The sequence below is a fragment of the Papilio xuthus genome, unplaced genomic scaffold (assembly GCF_000836235.2).
Source record: "Papilio xuthus unplaced genomic scaffold, Pxut_1.1 DF826938.1, whole genome shotgun sequence".
In the NCBI taxonomy this organism is placed as follows: Eukaryota; Metazoa; Arthropoda; class Insecta; order Lepidoptera; family Papilionidae; genus Papilio; species Papilio xuthus.
Window position 1 is genome coordinate 4,972,966 of NW_013531711.1, and position 19,281 is coordinate 4,992,246.

The 19,281-nt window shown below is 33.9% G+C and overlaps 4 protein-coding genes across 4 annotated transcripts; 2 read left to right on the forward strand and 2 right to left on the reverse strand.

Annotated features, from left to right (window-relative positions):
• The first annotated feature begins 655 nt into the window (after window positions 1-655).
• LOC106121625 (gamma-interferon-inducible lysosomal thiol reductase) lies at window positions 656-4,355 on the forward strand. Its single transcript, XM_013317344.1, has 5 exons — window positions 656-886; window positions 2,849-2,980; window positions 3,232-3,405; window positions 3,735-3,875; window positions 4,194-4,355. Exons 1-5 carry the CDS (start codon window positions 806-808, stop codon window positions 4,329-4,331), a joined length of 666 nt encoding a protein of 221 aa, XP_013172798.1. The 5' UTR covers window positions 656-805; the 3' UTR covers window positions 4,332-4,355.
• Window positions 4,356-4,573: 218 nt separating this feature from the next.
• LOC106121627 (chymotrypsin-like protease CTRL-1) lies at window positions 4,574-8,354 on the reverse strand. Its single transcript, XM_013317346.1, has 9 exons — window positions 8,097-8,354; window positions 7,154-7,209; window positions 6,972-7,063; window positions 6,649-6,836; window positions 6,361-6,469; window positions 6,028-6,209; window positions 5,715-5,815; window positions 5,080-5,262; window positions 4,574-4,740 (listed from the first exon to the last, which is right to left on the reverse strand). Exons 1-9 carry the CDS (start codon window positions 8,161-8,163, stop codon window positions 4,630-4,632), a joined length of 1,089 nt encoding a protein of 362 aa, XP_013172800.1. The 5' UTR covers window positions 8,164-8,354; the 3' UTR covers window positions 4,574-4,629.
• Window positions 8,355-10,169: 1,815 nt separating this feature from the next.
• Window positions 10,170-14,555, forward strand: LOC106121825 (uncharacterized). The gene is made up of 15 exons (XM_013317653.1): window positions 10,170-10,565; window positions 10,990-11,100; window positions 11,180-11,313; window positions 11,545-11,818; window positions 12,060-12,089; window positions 12,178-12,519; window positions 12,799-12,822; window positions 12,905-12,931; window positions 13,011-13,070; window positions 13,148-13,186; window positions 13,410-13,448; window positions 13,632-13,829; window positions 14,052-14,111; window positions 14,191-14,322; window positions 14,499-14,555. Exons 1-14 carry the CDS (start codon window positions 10,356-10,358, stop codon window positions 14,242-14,244), a joined length of 1,602 nt encoding a protein of 533 aa, XP_013173107.1. The 5' UTR covers window positions 10,170-10,355; the 3' UTR covers window positions 14,245-14,322; window positions 14,499-14,555.
• A 644-nt stretch (window positions 14,556-15,199) lies between these two features.
• On the reverse strand, window positions 15,200-19,182 carry LOC106121826 (uncharacterized). The gene is made up of 6 exons (XM_013317654.1): window positions 18,960-19,182; window positions 18,521-18,700; window positions 18,308-18,439; window positions 18,047-18,229; window positions 17,741-17,883; window positions 15,200-15,495 (listed from the first exon to the last, which is right to left on the reverse strand). The coding sequence occupies exons 1-6, from the start codon at window positions 19,134-19,136 to the stop codon at window positions 15,234-15,236; spliced, it is 1,077 nt and encodes a 358-aa protein (XP_013173108.1). The 5' UTR covers window positions 19,137-19,182; the 3' UTR covers window positions 15,200-15,233.
• Window positions 19,183-19,281: the final 99 nt, after the last annotated feature.

A 19,281-nucleotide genomic window follows, 5' to 3' on the forward strand; every position in this document is an offset into this window, starting at 1 on the left:
AGATCCATGCAGCCGTCCTGTACAAACCTTCAAACAACATCCATCCATCACCTTTCGCTTTTATAATATTTTAGTAAGACTAAGAATTAAGATAGTAGGATATGAAAAGAATACCGGTTAAGTTTAAATATCAGCCGATGTTTAAGTTGTTTGACTGTTGGCAGATGAAAATAAGGAAGCATTATTTTTTTTGCAAAAGGACATCAAAAGATCTGGTTTGTTTTAAAAGTTTTTCTTTTTCACTTTGACTGGTGATTAAAATGAACGGAAAATTTGAATCGTTATATTTATCTCTCAATATATTTTTTATTTATCCGCTATAGTAGCGTTCTCCCGAGCCATTATAGTTATAGAATAATAAAAATATGTAGGCTATAAATTATTGCGTCCATCAGCTATCGTTCCGTAAAAATAAAAATCGATCTAGCCGTTCCGGAGATTTCAAACGTTGCGAACAGACAGACAGACAAAAACTTTAATATTTTTCTTTATAAGCATGTTATTATGTGTACGAAATATGATTTTATTTTTCGATATTACATAAAGATACTCTAATTTTATTAATATTAATATCTATAGATAATTTAGTTATAGCTATTAGGGCTCTACACTCACACAAGCATATTGTAAAACTGTTATTACTGTAGTAGTGTGCGTTAACTACACAAACTATGATATTTGTTGACACAACTGTTTACTGTTTCGCACACAACGGATTGAGACGTTGCACGAAAATGTATTGAGAATCATACCGATATTAAGTTTATTTTATGTGTAGGATGTGTAATTTTATTTTGTTTTGAAAATGGTGAACTTCAATTTTTTTCAAATTTTTATGCTTTTTTGCGCGGGAATACATCTAAGTGTAGGATATGTTCCACAAAAGGTATTTTATTTTATATTATTTATGATATTTTTATAACTTTTATTTGTTATATCTTGTGAAATAAAAAATAATAATAATAACAAAATATAAATGAAATTATATCAAATTATTTTAAAATATCGTACTTCCCCAAAATACATATCACGTTAATTTTTAATTTTTTTTTTAAATTCTGTAACGATTTGGAATTGACACTAAGACCAGCAAAAAAGGTATTCAACGGCAGTTTATCTGTTCATTGGTATCTCATTGTATACTTATATTTAAAAAAATACTACTACTACTACTTTACTAGTGGAGTTTGAAAGAAACGACGTATATTTGCTTAGCTATTGACTATATTTTTATCTTATATGTATTAAATATCAACCAGAATAATTGGTCTTTGGGTATAAATTGGCGACTACAGTGACATAGGTCATATATTTACTAGTATATGCATACGTGAAAATGTTTAAAAACTCTGCACGGAAGCGACCTAAACAATCTTTTAAAACAATGACATCAACATGTTATTCTACTATTGAAATCTAATGATTCGAGCATTGTAGTTGTAAACTATGGTTTTTGAATAGACTTTTATTTGTATTGTATACAAAAATGTTATATTATAACGAGTGTTTAATACAAGTTTCACGTCTAATCGAGAGATTGCAAAACATCATTTTGCATTGTAAATCAACATCAACCTGCCTTTATCCCTACTGAGAGTCGGCGTAGTATGTACTCCTCCATACATCTCTATCAGCCGTCATATCTGAATCTCTTTCTTACGCATATCCTATTTCACACAATCCATCCATACTTTCTTTGGTATTTCGCCACCTCTGTAGCCATCCAATTGTAGCAATTCAATACTTTCTTGTACGATAATATATTTTTTTCAAGGGGTTTTTGTATTATTACAAATAAAATGTGTACTATACAATGTTTCAAGAGTAACATGTGATGTAATCTGATGTAAAGTGGAGTTAAACGTTTAATTTACATGCATACTATTCATATTTTCATCTTGTAAAGAATTCATCGCGTACTGAAAATAATTATATTCAGCACGTTAAAGCAATTTAACGCTACCTGAACGACATCCAAGTATAATAGCCACTGCCCCATAATGTATTTAACACCTCTTCTAAATATTATTCGACTAATAATCGTACAGAATTTTTGTACTCATAAGTAAATTTGACAAAGTTGACAATTATGTTTTACACACTAAACTATTGGTTTCTAAGATCAAAATCTAGGCATTAAAAAAATATCGTCATCCTTGTCACTATCTATAACAAAATCGAGATAACAATATTTTTTGAAAGATAATTTTGGTCTCAGAAACCCACGGTAAATTATTTAATAACCTTGAATGCAAAGATCAAAAATATTATAATCTAAAATTAATTAATGTTATTTTCAATTGGAGAAACAAAAGTGGAATGCAATACGACCTATTTTATGTTTTTTTATGGCTGAAACCTGTTACATTTTCAACTAGCCCTGACCTATATAACAATAATCAAATGTAAAGTCATGTAAAGGCATTTATGACTGCACGGACCTGAGATCCTTGAGCAAGACTTTAATGTACCAGTGAAAGTTGTCCTGCCCCGGCCGGTATACGATTGATTAACCATACATGCTCTACATAAAACATAAACTTCATAAACATTAAATATAAATAAAATTAGAAATATGCTATTGAAATATGTAGAAGCATAACAATGTATAAATTATTCTTCGAGTTAGATTTTATTTAAGCACTAATATTAAAGAAGAATGTAGTTACTCGTATAAAATATGAACTTTATCAAAAACATTTTCCTAAAATAAAAACAAAAACACTTTATATAAATCCCGACTTAATTCTTAATGTATTCTTTCTCGGAATGTCAATATCGCTTGTTATTTTATCGGGTTTATTGATTTTAAAAATTAACAATAGAAAAAATTCTTGCCTGTTTTCAGCATCTTCTGACTGTGTATTACGAGAGCAAGTGTCCGGACAGCAAGAAGTTTGTGCTGGAACAGCTGCAACCGGCCATCGAATTACTGCACAGATATGTCAAACTCAGACTTATACCGTTCGGAAAGTCTAGGGTAAATAGCTTTATACTGTGATGCCATAAATAATTTCAATACATTTGTATGAAAGGTGTTACTAAAATTACTCAATCGCCTTCTTAACAATAGATCATTTGCAATCTGTAAATCAGTTAAATTTGAACCTAATACATTAAAAAAAAATAGCAAAGATCGAATACTAATTTCGGCTCCTGGACTTTCAGGATTTAATAACAAAATATTTTAACTTAATATACATATACTATAACTAACATTTAATATTTCAGAGTATAAACTACGGCGACGATGGTTTCGAATGCCAGCACGGACCGGAGGAGTGCCTCGGCAATATAGTGCAGGAGTGCGCGCTGAGACACATGCGAGGCCACAGCGACATACAACGGGTCACCTACGTCGTCTGTGAGATGGCCTCAGAGTCCGGTGCTCACGCTAGTCTAGGTGTAAGTATCTAAATAATTGCTTAAAATCAATAACCCTATGACACTTCATTATTCAACGTACAAAATCTATAAACATGTACATAAATATTTTTTTCCAAAGAATTTGAAATCATTATCATCTCCTTTTTGTGTACTACAGATAGACTATCAATTATTTAAACACTAACAAATAAACTTTCCATGACCTAAGTAAAAACACAAGACTTTGTAAACAAATTTCGACTGAAATCTTTGACGAAACATCGACTTGATAACTTTGTTCTATCACCAATCCAAGTTAGAACGGTGTTTGGAGATGATTTTAATATTACCGTGATGAATACTTGCAGTGTGTGAAGCACGCCGGGCTGTCGGTGAGCGATGTGGAGGGCTGCGTGCTGGCGGGTGAGGGAGTGGCGCTACAGTTGGACTCCGAGTACCACACTGACAAGCTGAAGCCAAAGTTCATACCCACAGTTACTCTCGATGGGGTAATTATGTAATATTTGATATTTTATGTAAAGAAAAGGTACCTGTGTTATATTTTTAAACATTACTCTGGTATATTAGTTATTGTAGTAGATATACTAAGGAATTACGACTGTTATTTAGCTTATTTCAAATGTTAAGTATATAATTTATACAACAAGATGTGTAAACTTTTTAATTTCGGTTTTTTTGAAAAACAGAATAAAAAATAAACATAAGTAAATACTGACATTGTGATCCAGAAGTGATTTTTGTTTACTTAACACTTATACCTTGAAGTTCTCGTAATGTTAGTATTATTAAGAATGTTTATTTTTCAGGTATTTAATCAAGACTTTCAAGATGCTGCAATGACTGATCTGATTGGAACTTTATGCGCCACTCTCCGAGAGGCGGCGCCGTGTGCGCGGTATTACAACAACCGCGCCTGGGAATATATCTTTTATAATTCTACCTGAAATATACGCTTTTTATTTTCATTCAGTATTTTTATGTTCATTTTACAAATACCCACCGATGTACCTTAATGCGATTGTGTTTACGCTACGCCACTAGATGCCGCTGTTTTAAATTCATTCAATATATGGTTTTGGTTCGAACCATATATAAACCTGTTATCTTTTATTTATAACACAAACAAAAGAAAAATGTTTCTTTACAATTGCGTGATTTTAACACAAATAATATCCTTTTCTTCATGTTTCTACAATATTTAATAAACAACTAAATTCACAATTGTATTTTAATACGACAAAATCATGAGGGAGAGTTTTCTACGATCCAATGGAAGTAGTGCGCGATGTTTGTGTACACGCTGGGTACGCCCTCACTGCCGCAGTTTTCTGAACCGAACGATACGATGCCGATCTAAAATAAAAACAAAAAAATATAAAGAAAACCAGGACATTATGACAAGAGATTGAAAGTAGATGAATGTAAACCAAATCGCACTGGCCTAGCGCGATTGGAAGGTTGAGGCCATTTGCTTGTGATTTATGACACATTCTTTATACGAATATAATTAGAAATGTTTTCGACCAAACCAAAGTTGTATAACCATAAGTTAGAGTCAAAGATGAGAATAATTTTGTTTTCTATGTCTTAACTGATACGATCGCATTTTAATTCGTCGACTAACAGAATTGTTGACCCTTGTCATGTCAGAAACGGATCTCTAACGGTATATTTACCTTGTCTACATGTTACCTGTAAGTACTGTCCATCCCTATTGATCAGTAAGGGCGCTCCTCCGAAGCCAGAACATGCGTCTCTGCCCTCCTCCCCTCCCGCGCACAGCTGTCCCTCGTGCACCGGCACTGATTCCCCGAAGATGCTCTCACACGTCTCCAGTGGGACCAATGGCACTTCTAGTTGCTGTTGTTTACCCACCTATAGATGTTAAATAATGTCATTTTCACTAAGAAAATAATCATTTCCGCACTAAAATTTGAAGTTGATCCTATCTTCTTAGTCTTTTTGTGAGCATGTGTTTATGTTTGTAAGTACTTTAAATGGAACAACCTCTAGCCTTAAAAAAATAATCAATCTCGAAGTATGAAGTGTCCTTCGATTCGTATTCTTCCTAGGAGTGTCATAAGTATGTTATATACAATTAGTTTGACTCGGATGCTTGCAATACTGAATAAAACTGACTAAAGTAGAACTTGCTAAAGAACCATTGTATAAATAAACAATAATTGTATAATTATTGTATTGTGTAATCGGTGTGTATAATGAAGAATAAAGAAAGAAAAGAAAATATAGTAATATAGTTCGTTATGATGGGACAGTGAAATCTGTCATATCGTGCCTATAATTTGGTGAAGTGTGCAAAAACATACCATGTTGGTCTGTCCGGATAATTTTCCCCATCCGACGAGCGTTGCTCGTTCATTTATAACTATTTCCGGTTTACCATTCAGGCAGAGCGGAGCCGCTGTCACTGAAAAAAATGAATAATTAGCATCGAGATTAGACACACTGATTTAAACCAATTCAAGGTCATTTGATGACCTTAATGAGCTAAAGTTGCTATTAGTATTATTTATAAACTTTATATAGAAGTTTGACGATTGACGTTCTAAAAAATTGGGATTTCATAATGTTACTATGGTCTTTTCGGAAACGAAACAAACACAGAAACATTTCACAGACCTGAATACTTGATATCATCTTTGAGTACGATGAGTGCGATGTCGTGACGGAATATCTTCTGCTCGTAACCGGGGTGCACGACCACGTTTTCGACCTTTAGGGCCTGTGTTACAGGTGCACAGAAGTACTCGTTACAATCCGGACTGCGCGTAGTATCCCACTCGCCAACCACCACCGTTGATCTAGGTGTTTAAAAAATTACACTGGACAAACAGTTGTTAAGTCTAATTTTCTCATACTAATTACGCTGAGAAGCAACATTAGTGACCACTTAAGAGAGCGACAACTCTTCAAAGTTGGACTCTTAACTCTTCATACTTTAAGATTACTCACAATTTGTATCCCTCAGGTTTAGCCAGTGCGCAATGGGCGGCGGTCAATACAACTCTCTTGGCTATGATTGAACCGCTGCATGCGAATCTCACTGTTCCAGTATCTTTATCTGAAATAAAAAAAAAACTCTAACACTACTGATATAGACTTTAATTAGTTACAAGGTTTTGATCAAATGTCCATTTCATGTAAAAACTCTGAAATTTTTTAAGTCCAACACTCTTATAAATAAAAGTGTTAAATTATATGCAACCTTATCATGAATTTAGATGTTATATTGATACCGACTGGTGAATCCAATCCTAGCGACCCAGGGATGCAGACCGATGCCTTTGTAGTCGTTGGCTCGGACCATGCTGCGTCCGCACTCCGCCGTGTTGGGGGGATGAACGCGCGCGCACTCGCAAGCCGGGCAGCAAACGAGGTCCTCTTCATTGTTATTGCCGCAAGTCAGCGAATTCAGACGGTGGAAGTATCTGGTAATTAGAAAACAGTTTTACAATAAAATAAAAAAAAATACACAAGGTGCTTGAGAACCTCCTAGTTTTGAAAGTCAGTTATAACACTACAATACTTCATTTATAAAAAAAAATTGCTCATTTAACACTTACTTATCTGAGGAAAAGCAAGAGAAATCCATGAGGTCCTCTAATAGCGGACATGAGCTGATTGGAACGCAAGAAGTGTTCGGTGGACATCGACCCTACAAATATTATATTTTAAAAACATTAACATTCTTAATTAACATAAAGTTCACCTCAAGAATGACGTAATAACGTTTCATGTCACTCACTTTGAAATTTAAAGCTTCCTCTTCGGCACGTCCCATGTCCAAACTGATTGATACAGCTAAAAAAGAAAACAAAAATTATATTAACTCCAAAACAATTTAAAATTCTATGATTATTTAGGAAGAATCTCCTAAAGAAAAGTCTGAAGACACAGATGTAAGTCGTGTAAAAATAAAGGAAAAATCGAATAAAGACCAAACACTTTAATTAGTATTAAGAATAGTATTACATAGTTCATGAAATATGAAAGTAAATAAACGTTTAAAAATAATGAGACATGTACGGAATTTTAAATACTTTTTACTACATTATTGAATTTTAATTTTCAAAGCATCGCAAATTGTAGTGGACCACAATGTCGTGTTTGATTGTAATTTGTAATGACCTCGAAATTAGATAAAATCAGTTCGTCAGCAAGGCCACTGCTGTCTGTTATTGTATCATCGTTGCGATCACCGATTAAACCTAGATGCACATTGTATAATTTTCATGTCAAGCTCTCATTATTAAAGCCTTTATGTCTACCAATGTATACATACTTTCAAGGACTTTTTGTGATAGAACAAATTATTTATGTTCATATTCCTAAATTCTGTTGCATAATTCCATTATCATTTTTCCCTAACTTTAAAGTGGTGGTCAACTTCATCGTTGATATAGCAAAAATGGCAATCAAGAATTTTAATTGCAGTTATCTCAAAATACAAAAGAATGTACAAAGGAATGCAATCAAGATTAAAATCTTATAAATGCGAAACCTTAGACAGATGGATGGATGGATGTTTGTTTGAAGGTATCACCGGAACGCCTCGTCGGATCTTGATGAAATCTGGCACACACGTAGAAAATAGTCTTACATAAAGCACTATTAAGTTATTGAGTTTTTTTTTTCATATCGCGCGAACAAAGTCCCGGTCGATAGCTAGTAATTACACAAAAACTTACTTCCAAATTGAGCATCAACAGTCCACCAAACAAATACAATCCACAATAACACCGTACACAAAGTCATTTTATTTATTTTTTATTTTAATTTTCACACTATTTAATCACAAATCATTATCAGATTTTTAGGATGAAATTAACTGAAATATTTGAACTTCACAATCCCATTTTGTAGAAATATTGCGCGTGCGCCGGCACTGGTATCAAGAGTGATACAACACAAAGCCTTTGCGCACACCGTCGTAATCCAGGGATCATAAACATAAAAGGACGACTTTTTGAATTTCCTCCTCGTTACTTTATTTAGTTATAATCAGAATATTATGAGGTACTTTAAAACAAGATCAGTGACTTTTATACAACCATGTAAAATTGTCCTAAGCCAAAAGGTATTTAAATGTCAACGTAGGTAGATATAAAATAGATGAAAAATTTTACATAACTAATCGTCAACTAATTCACATTTGACAAAATTAATTTTATTCTTAATTGTGATTGTTCATTAAAATTATAATAGTCAATTATTCTCGTAGAACTCGGGTACAAATGGTTTGTAATCTCTGGATCAATGTGAATTAACTGGAAAAAATGTGGCGTTTCATTTATTCAGGTATTTACAATCGCTTCAGTAACATCCCGCGGGAAAGTACTTTAACAGGCAAATTATTTTTTGAAATAAACATTTCATTTTAATGGTAATTTCCTCTGATTCTATTTTTAAATTATTTTTTTTAATTGACTATCTTTACAATAAATTCCTTTTTCATTAACTTCATATAAATTAATAATTTTAAGGAAACAGTCACCAAAAAGGTCAGATTTACTGATTATATTGTGATAAATATTTTTATAACTACTAATGTAAGTCAAAGCATTTAAAACTTAAATAACTTTTATATTTCTAACAGCATCTGCTGTTGACTGTACTTCATTCGGAACACAATAACATCAATTTATTTTTTCTAATATCATACGTTCAGTTACAAACTTATTTAAATTCTGTTTCACTATTAGGGGATTACTGTCTTCTGCCCGTTTGCTTCAACTGTCTTATCGATCCAATCACTTTTTAAGATAGACAAAAAGTGTAATTGCATGTTAAAATATTACGTTAATTTAAAAATCGAGAAATTAACAAGTTTGCTACCATCAATTGAAATATGAAAAAAGATCTAGAATCGGAGTTCCTCCTTTTGTCTTTTATTATTAGTTTGAAAAAGCCTAAAAAAGGGGACCTTAAAGGTCTGTGAGTTATCACAAATTAGCATCATAAGAAATATTTTAATTAATTTGTAATTAATTTGATACCTTTTTACAGATTGACCGATAGACATGCAAAAAAAAGTGCGGCGCGTCAGATTCAACGCGGGCCAAACGAACCATGTCCGTCTAATCGTTGTGAAAATCTCTTTTTTTATTGTTATTCCTTTGTTACGCGAGCTTTTTGTCCGGTCTGATGTCATTCACATCACTTGCCGGTAGCGGTCTCACTATCTTAAATGCCACAATTTATTATGTGGCAGCTATAAATAACATACGATCCATTTATTATTGGAAAAATATGAATTTTGTAGTTTAATTTTCATTCGTGTAAACGCTTCCACTACTATGTTGCATGTATTTTAACATGTATTTCTAATGCACGTTAAATACTTACAAGGGATTGGAAATCTATCACATACATATTATATAATCAGATTTAAATCTATACCACACATACTATGGATATATAGTATATCCGTACTAAATTTCAACACGCCTTAGCGCACCGTGAAAAAGTAATTAAACTCGAAGATAAGTTCAAGACAAAATAGTTCTGGTCTAAATCAATAATGTAAGTTTTTGTAAAAAGTAATAAAAATGTTATCCAAATTCGCGCCTCCAGTGACCTAAACATGTAATACAGTAAAAAAATACTATGTTTAACCGTATTGATGGGACCACAAGGATAAACTTCCTTATAGAGAATGAATATTTCAATAGGCACAAAGAATTCTTTACAATGTAACACAAAGTTCTATCTAGAGTAATAATAACTGCTTTAGAAACGAAATTAAAAAGAAAATGACAATAAGAAAATGACAAATGGGTTTCAAACAATCAAATAATTTTATGTGGCGTCAAAACAGCACCATGTAAAGAAATTACTGCAAATAATTGTTTTTTCTGTACATTACACCATCTAATGCTTTTAACATGTCGCTACTGACATTTTTGCCTTTCCTTGCTAAATAACATAACAATAATAAACACATCAATATGGATCCAGTAAGACCAAACTATAACAATATGAAAGAAGATATCAGCTCCAGCCAAGCTCAACACACTAAAACGGTACCACACAGCCGCTCCGAACAAAAACCTTATTGCACCTATATGTGCCAAATGAATCGTGTCAAGCCATCTTCAAACCAGGAGAGAGTATTTAAAGGTTGCTGCGTTAGACCTTCCCGCGAACTTATTGAACAAGTATGTATGACAATATAATTCACACAAGATATAAATTTCGATATTTCAGCTGATGTTTAATAACTGAAAAAAGTTTTATCCAAGCCAAGAGAGAAGAGAAAAAAAATATCCTCCAAAGGCATGTGTCCATTGTCTCGCGCCGGACGCACCGCACGCACGGATTAAACGAATTTGCTTAGTATTTTGATGCGGCCGGCGAAGATGATGGACGCAGCGATGTCAAATCATACAAAACAAACTAAAATCCCTTGCGTGCGGTGCGTCCGCATGCAGGCCTTTATGTCCACTCAATCCTCATTCATTTCATCGTCTTTACCTTCTTTTCCGCCCAACTTTTTTCCAGATTCAAAGAAATACGAAAGATCAGATTATCAAAACAATTTGTAGGAGAGTCCATACACATTTAAAATCAATTACATTTCAGGTAATGGAGGATGAACCAAAACTCGTTGAAAGAACTCAAGGCTTATGCGATAATTTAAATACACATACAAGTACGGAATGCCATAGAGAGGCAGATTTATCAACAGGATACGTAAGAATTTGAACACTATATTACAAAGAAGTAACCTTTTTTAATAATTTTATATATTTCATTAACACTACATTTTAAGGCTTCAACAACGACATTGGAAAATAGCGAATTCTCCGACGAAACAACTACGGACGAAGGCGACAATCCAAATTTATTGCATTTGACAAAAATGAAATGGCTCACTGATAGTCAAACAGACTCCACCGATTCCAGGTGTGTAAAATTAACAATCCAAATTACTGTCATACGTACAACAAATACAGGTCTAGTATCGTTCCAGAGTTGTTAACGCGTTAACAGGAGCGAAGGTAAGGATTAACAGGAAACGACATCGTGATGATTTCAAGAGACTTTGAAGGTACACGTTATTTGAGTCAAATTTTTCTATGCAAGGAAACGTGTTTGTTTTAGGAATATAAATACTAGGAAACCTGTTTGTTGTAGATCGAGTACATCAACTATTTCTCGAAGCGTGTCTTTTGCCGTCCCTGAATCGAGTGATTCTGACAGCGATATGAAGGGCTGCGTCAGCTTTGGAGAGAAGTGTCTCTCGACGATCTTACGATTGGACAAGGAGCACAATATGTTTGGTTTGTCCAATATTACCGTCGTCAATTCTAAAATGCTGAAGAGGTATCGTAAAGACGATAAGGACCCAGCTTTTCCCCAAACAACTATCATACAACTGCTTTGCTGCGAGAAAAAATGCTGTCACAAGGTATACATTATTGTGAAATAATTTCATACACAAGTAAGAAAACATAACGTAAATATTAAAAACTTATCAACTAAAATTTTACGTTTGGGTTGTCGTATAATTTAAATTTATTTAAACCACTATAAGCAAGGTTATGATGACAATTCTAATACGTTGTAAATAGTAGTAATACTAAGAACCCTAAAAGATTTAACCAGAAATTATACTATAGAGCTTGTCCTAAAATCTTTTATTTTTTCAGAGCAACACCGATTTGCCGATGTCGCTCAAGGTATAATATTATTTTAACACATAAAAGTAATTCTTTGGAACTTGGATGTCTTGAAATGATATATGTTCCTATAATTTATTTGTCGTAGTGCGGGAGGTGTTACAGCTGTACCGATCCATTTTGTTCATCATGCAAGTCGTGTGGAGTAGTGTGCTCACTGCCCTGCGCATTGCCGTGTGTAGTATCTGCGCGCTCCAGCAGAGCTATACCCTGCCCTAAACCGAGTATAAGAATAACGCCTTGCGGGACACCTTGCGGCCGACGATGCAGAAGTCCATGCATTTCACCATGCAGAAGTCCATGCTCCCCTCCATGCAGAAGCCCGTGCAGAAGTCCATGCAGAAGCCCATGCAGATATCCATGCGTTAAACAGCCCAAAATACCGTTCCTTAAGCCAACACCTTGCGAAATACCTTGTGGAACGTGCTGTGTAAGGTTTCAAATTCTTATAGTAGGTTTCTGAGACCAAAATATCTGTATGAAACACATCGTCATCTCAATCTTTCATCTTTGAAGAAACAGATATAACAATATGTGTTAAATAAGCATTTCGGTCTCAGAAACCCACGGTTAGTCCAATAATCTTGTCACCAATTTTAGACATTTCTTTAGAAATCATGAGCTTGATAAACTACAAATATATTGTTTTAAAAGCAACCAAAATCTTAAATATTTTGAAAAATTACCAATTATATTCCTTTTGTTTTAGGACAATCCACCATGCGTAATTTGCGTAAGTCATTTTGATAATAATAAAATTCTTTACTAATTTTGTTTTATTGACTACAAATATATTAAAATTATTATTTTTTTAGTGCATCAAGGGCAAAATAAAATGTAAGGTAAGGTACTTATGCATTTGTGATCAGTTTTTTTTTAATTTGACAGAATTCTTAGTAATCGTCATTTTTATCTTTATAGAAAGTGCCCTGTGCGAAACCAAGATGCTTGATGGATTGTAATACTCGATACGGCATGAAGGTAACGCTTTTTGCATTTAAAATAAATACTTAAAAAGTTCAATCTTTAAGCTAATATTTCAAATAATTTCAATACAGATCTCATTGAAACGGAAGCCGACGTTTGAACCGTCTCCAGTGAGTACTTTTAATTTATTTTAAAATATGTGTGTCCAAAAATTTACCTTCATACATACATCTGAAATAGAATTTTCAATATACAAAACCAAATACAAACTCACACAAATTACAAGAACAATGCGAAACACGTATTTAATATGTTATATTACAACTAACTGCAATATAAATTAATTCATTTAATAAAGCAAATAATTATATAGCTATTTAACAATTTTAACAGGTCGAGATAACGCCAAGGTCCAGTTGTATTTTAAAGAAGGCAAGTATTAAAATGACAGTATTTTGTTTTTACTTTGTAAACCTGATTTTGTCAGGTGATAGGATGAGTTCTGGAATGTACTCCTTCCCGGACCAAAAAAAGAAAATTGGTGCGCCTTTCTTAAAATGTATATAATAAATATATTATATGTAGATAATAAATACAGGATTATTATCTTACCAGCCCGTAGCTGCTAGGTCCTGCCATCATTTGCCGCGGTGTTCACCACCATCGTCTTGCTTCCCGTACCTAATGCCTTGTTTCTGGCCACCTCGGGCGAGCGCGCCATGCAACAATCCTTCTCGATGCTTCCACAACCCGCCCTGTCTTCCGCCACGGAGGAGGAAGTCACCAATACCTTCGCAGTATTCATGTCCCCACGTAAGTAATCAAATCCATTCATCTTCATGTAAACACTATTAGGTTTTATTGGATGGCAAAGGCAAACTAGCTTACGCCAGGTTAAAACCTTCGTGCTAAGTTTAACTTGTTAAATTCTCCTATACTGAACCCTCACTAAACAGTTAGAGTGGAAGGGATGGTTTAGACTTCTGATTTTAAACGTATAACTCAATGATCGTTAGACCTTTGTTTTTTTTTCAGGATAAGAAGTGTCTGGATGGAAAAAAAGACTCGACATGTCCTAACCCGACGTGTCCTGGGGTAAAAGAAATTAATGTGGTTGAATTGCAATATTAAATTATTATTTAATGCATAATAATACTGATTAATAATATTTCAGAAAAACGAAACATTCAAAGCGGAGATAGAAAAAAGATTTGGTAAAGACAAATAAAGAGTAATGGCCGACTCCAAGAATCCTAAGAATTCAAAGAACCCGAAGAATCTACATTGCTCTTGTTCGTGTGAAAAGGTTAGACTAATTAAGCTGTGAGTTTATCTCCTAACAAATGTATATAAAAACATACTGATCCTCACAACAAAATTGAGATATGTTTTTCTTTGGTTACTTCGTAGTAAGAACACATACTTTATAAAAAAATACGATAAAATATATATGGTTAAATTATGGTACCTATTTTTTTACAGAAAGTTGATACTCCATGCGACGAATACATATTCTACCCAAACATTAAGAGAAAAGCCGTCAGTACTTTGCGCATATATTATTTCTTTTTTATTAATAATTACTTTGTTACTTATTTTCTTTTTATTTTATTTAGAAAAAGAAGCCGATTAAATGTGAGTGCTCATCTCCAGGATGTTCCAGTTGCTTTGTCTCAAAACCAAAGGTAAATTTTACATTTCTTGAAATAAAATGACGAAAACGACGTGACCATTCTTATAGTATAAAGGCAAAGTAAAATGCCCTTGTGGCAAGTCCGCTAATGGATGTAGGCATGCATAAAATGCGATTTATGGAAAGAAGGTTTAATTTTTTATGCTACAAGAAATATTTTTTATATTTTTCGCCTATTTTTTTTTGTTTCAGACTACACTAATACCAATGAAGCCACAATAGAAATAAATGAGAAAAAGGAAAAAAATGTATAGCGACCTGTTAAAGGCAAGACAATGTTTGTCAATCATAATCTCAATTTGTAATCAAAATTGTCAGTAAACCAAAAAAAATGCAATATAACATTCCAAAAGTCCAATGAAGTAATTTTCATTTCACTAGTATATAATCGAATCCGAGAAACGACAACCTACAAGTATCCTATTCCTACGTGGTTAAGAAACAAAAACATGCCTCAAACAACACAACTCACAAAATAAAACAAAATCAATATTTAAAACGAGCTGTTTACTAAAAGTTATACTTTACCAGCCTCTAGAAACGCTAAACCTTTGTTTGCAAAGCTTATGGGGTGTCATGTCGTGGATCAGTTGGTCTATGACAATGCAAGGCTTAGTGCCCTGAGAGATATGACAATAGTCGCTGCAATACATGAACGGGGCAATGTTCGTCTGGTAAGGATTCGGAGGGTACGGAGCCAGGAAGTATTCCTCTCCATGACTCCAAGACGCGAGTTCAGACGCGAACGGTGGCGTGAATTGCTTCTTTGTTTCTGACTGAAATACCCTGAGATAGTAAAAAGTTACATTTTTGATAATTTTGTAAATGGAACATAATATATTATAATAGTACAGTCAGCGTCATATAGATCGTCACAGACAAGATATGCAAATATATAGGTACACCAAAAGTATTCAATTATATCGGTACAACAAAAGTCCTCAAAATAATAGATACATTCACCCTGCTCAAATACATCGGTACATACACAGCGTCAAATATATGAGTACATGCAAGATGCTCATAAATATCGTAGCAGCCACAGCGTCATTTGACAAAATTGAACTCTATCTCTATATACTTGTGATACAATTTGGAATAAACTACTTCTGTTACATTCATTTGACACTTTGCATCAAACCATTTTTCAAAATTTACTAAAAGTGTTCGACGCGGATGACAGATATTAGGTAGATAAAATCAACATCAAATTTAAGTTTGTCATCATATATGCTAGTTTGGTCTCGTGGCCTTACCGTTCGCCGCCGTTGGTACGTAAGGTCGGCGGTTCAAATCCCAAGCCACTATTTTTTTTTTGATATTTAAACTTTTTAATTTTAATATCGAAGCACATGTAATTAAATTCTATCGCCGTAGTTATTAGGTACTTTTTGATATTGCCTTGGACTAATGAGTTTGACCGTTAAAGTACTTTTCTATTTCAAACAAAAATGAAGGAGATAAAGCGATGCTATTGGCATGTAATTTGTTTATTACTCATGTTTGTTAAACTTGTACCGGTAAAAATAACACTTTTACTTTTACCTTTTACTGATACTGATTATATTTAAGAAACAAAGAAAAAAAAACTGAATGTCAATATCCAAACTACATCAAATTTTTGGTCGATTGCAATAAACATTCCAGTGTTCGTGGGCGCGCACACATATGTAGATAACACTTGTACGTATAGTTTCCGCGCGTACCATTCTTAAAACCCGCAAAGACAATCCACGCTCCGCCCACTCACTTCACCCGCGATGGTCTGACCTAATTGTTGTTAACTTTATTTAAATTTCTTTCTACCCGACAGCGAAAATTATAAAAAAAATTGTCGAGCAAAATTTTACATTACCAAATTTTTACTGGTTATGAAAAAATAACCCCGTGATTGATAAAATGAAAAAAAAGTAGCCTGAGATTCGAACCGGTAAACTTACATATTACGGCAAACATACTAGAATACTGCGCCAATCTAGTATTATATATATTGTGACAAGGCAAAATTTGATATTAGTTAATACGTATCTGTCATATTCGGCGTGACAAACTTTTATATTTAAGCGTTATAACAGGAGAAGAAAAATATTGGGTTGCCCAGTAAGTTCGTGCCGCTTTATAAGGAAAATTGAAACCCTGTTCTCTTAAATTTTTGGAAATGTTTTTATATTTTATTGGTACGACTCTATATCTAAAACGTCTTTTATTATTGGATAAAATTTTAAAAATTAGTTTTTATCTCAACCAATGAAATGAAATTATTCACAATATAGAAATTTTTGTGACGTTTGATAATGGTGGAAATCCGAAAATGAATTCACTTCAGCTACAGTCTATTGTAAGCTTTATATCGAAAATCAGAACGAACTTTCCGGACAACCTATAATGTTAATACAAAGTGTCAAATGAATGTAACAGAAGTAGTTTATTCTAAATTGTATCACAAGTATATAGAGATAGAGTTCAATTTTGTCAAATGTACCGATATTTTTGCGCACCTTGACTGCTTCGTTACTTATGACGCTGTGGCTGCTACGATATTTATGAGCATCTTGCATGTACTCATATATTTGACGCTGTGTATGTACCGATGTATTTGAGCAGGGTGAATGTATCTATTATTTTGAGGACTTTTGTTGTACCGATATAATTGAATACTTTTGGTGTACCTATATATTTGCATATCTTGTCTGTGACGATCTATATGACGCTGACTGTACATTTATGATTCAAGAACATCTAGTGAATATATAAGTACTAGCTGTTTCTCGCGACTTCGTCTGCACAAAATTAAAAAAGGGTCTTGACAGACAGAGGACGGACAACAAAGTGATCCTATAAGGGTTCCTTTTTTCCTATGAGGCACGGAACCCTAAAAAAACCTGAATTATCCTATATGTTCTGAAACTATGTTCTACATGTATGTCAAATTTAATCAACATCCGTTGAGCCGTTCCGCAGAAGAAACATCCATCCATCCGTATAAACTTTCACATTTATAATAAGAAGTATTTTGCATTCTTATTCTCACCCTTTGAGGTTATTGACTGGATTGTGGCAAGCTGCGACTTCGTGGTACTCTTTTTTGACGTGACTCCTATCGTAAACAGCTCTGTGAACTTTAGCCTCTAATGGCATCCATATCTCTTTATACTTCGGACCGAATCCTCGAACCTAGATGGATAAGAATTAAGCTTATAATCTTAGTATTAATCGGGGAATACCAATCCAAAAAATAAGGAGCCAGCCAAGTTTCATAAGATCTAAATTATTAACAGATACTTAAGAAATTAACGGAACAGTTTACGGAAGACGGTTGGAAAGTCGATAACATTACTTTGGGAGTATTAGACTCTGTGTAGAAAGTGATATGGTCCTTAGCGCCGATCCCGTACTGGTCGTCCGGTGTATACAGCCGATGTTTCTCGCGGTAGGTGGTCACATACGGGTCGAGCAGACGACGAAACCCACCAGCGGTCTCCGGTATCACTGGTGCTTCGCTCCTACCAGAGGCAACCACCTGGAACCAAATTAGAATACAATTTAGATTCCTTGATTCCTTGTGAGTCTTTAAATTTTGATGATGAATGATGCTTACGTCAAAAATGTATTCAGGATCGGGAGCTTTGACTTCAATTTCGGGAGGCGCTAGTGGCGACTTCCTGAGGCCTCTGTAATTATCCTTCATCTCTGATATCAATCTTGGTTGAACGATATTCTTGCTTTGGAGCTGAAAACGTTTACAATGTAATAGAGCGAACAATAAAAAATTACAGATGTTATTTCACATTGAATAATAGTTAACACTTACTCGTTTCTCAACACCAGTCATGTAAATGACTCTCTTACAATTACATGCACAGTCCGACCTTTCCATAGCTTTGTTAGGATTTGGCTTAACGCAGTATTCGCCGGTGGTGGTCTTGTAGGACTCTTTCTCCACCACCATATCGCGGCCGGTAACGCGCTTAGGAAGAGGGTCATGGATTTTCTACAAAGAAAACAAATTTTGCTTGTTATACATTGTATAAAATTAATAATGTGCCAGCAAATGCCTATTAATGGACGTAGGCCTTCCCTTGGATTCAGACATATTGACCATAACGTGGTGTATTAAGTAAAAATCGTACCAATACCATACGAGTATATATTTACCAACAAAGAAGTGGCCTGTGATCAGCTGAGTTTCCATTTTTTCAGTAGACTACGGCGGTATATTTCGGGTTCAATATGTCAATAATAGAACTTACACAGTCAAAGTTATGTGGTATATCTGGGATATGCCGTAAGGCAATATTGGTACCAGTTCGAGTCTCATTACTAGTCAATCTCAGTGGTATATTATATTGTACATTTCCCCATGTGTTGACATTTTGTATAAGCAGCTCATTCAAAACCAATGGCTTACATGGCTTCGTTTTAGCCATTATAAAATTAAATTAAAATATACGAGTTCTAAAAAATATTGTCGATTTTGATGTATGGTTATTTGACGTTGTCATTGTTACAGTTAACCCACAGAAAATATATTTTTTTTAAAATTTGACTATTAAAACTTATATTATCTGTGAC

Coding starts and splice junctions, on each gene's coding strand:
- LOC106121627 (XM_013317346.1), bottom strand. CDS start 8,163: ATGACTTTGTGTACGGTGTTATTGTGGATTGTATTTGTTTGGTGGACT. Junction 7,064..7,153: donor AGGAAGCTTTAAATTTCAAA/GTGAGTGACATG, acceptor TAATATTTGTAG/GGTCGATGTCCACCGAACAC. Junction 6,470..6,648: donor CGCTAGGATTGGATTCACCA/GTCGGTATCAAT, acceptor TTTTTATTTCAG/ATAAAGATACTGGAACAGTG.
- LOC106121826 (XM_013317654.1), bottom strand. CDS start 19,136: ATGGCTAAAACGAAGCCATGTAAGCCATTGGTTTTGAATGAGCTGCTT. Junction 18,701..18,959: donor TACCACATAACTTTGACTGT/GTAAGTTCTATT, acceptor TTTTCTTTGTAG/AAAATCCATGACCCTCTTCC. Junction 18,230..18,307: donor ATCCTGAATACATTTTTGAC/GTAAGCATCATT, acceptor ATTTGGTTCCAG/GTGGTTGCCTCTGGTAGGAG.
- LOC106121825 (XM_013317653.1), top strand. CDS start 10,356: ATGGATCCAGTAAGACCAAACTATAACAATATGAAAGAAGATATCAGC. Junction 13,449..13,631: donor CCAGTTGTATTTTAAAGAAG/GCAAGTATTAAA, acceptor TTATCTTACCAG/CCCGTAGCTGCTAGGTCCTG. Junction 13,830..14,051: donor CGCAGTATTCATGTCCCCAC/GTAAGTAATCAA, acceptor TTTTTTTTTCAG/GATAAGAAGTGTCTGGATGG.
- LOC106121625 (XM_013317344.1), top strand. CDS start 806: ATGGTGAACTTCAATTTTTTTCAAATTTTTATGCTTTTTTGCGCGGGA. Junction 887..2,848: donor TAGGATATGTTCCACAAAAG/GTATTTTATTTT, acceptor GCCTGTTTTCAG/CATCTTCTGACTGTGTATTA. Junction 3,406..3,734: donor GTGCTCACGCTAGTCTAGGT/GTAAGTATCTAA, acceptor GAATACTTGCAG/TGTGTGAAGCACGCCGGGCT.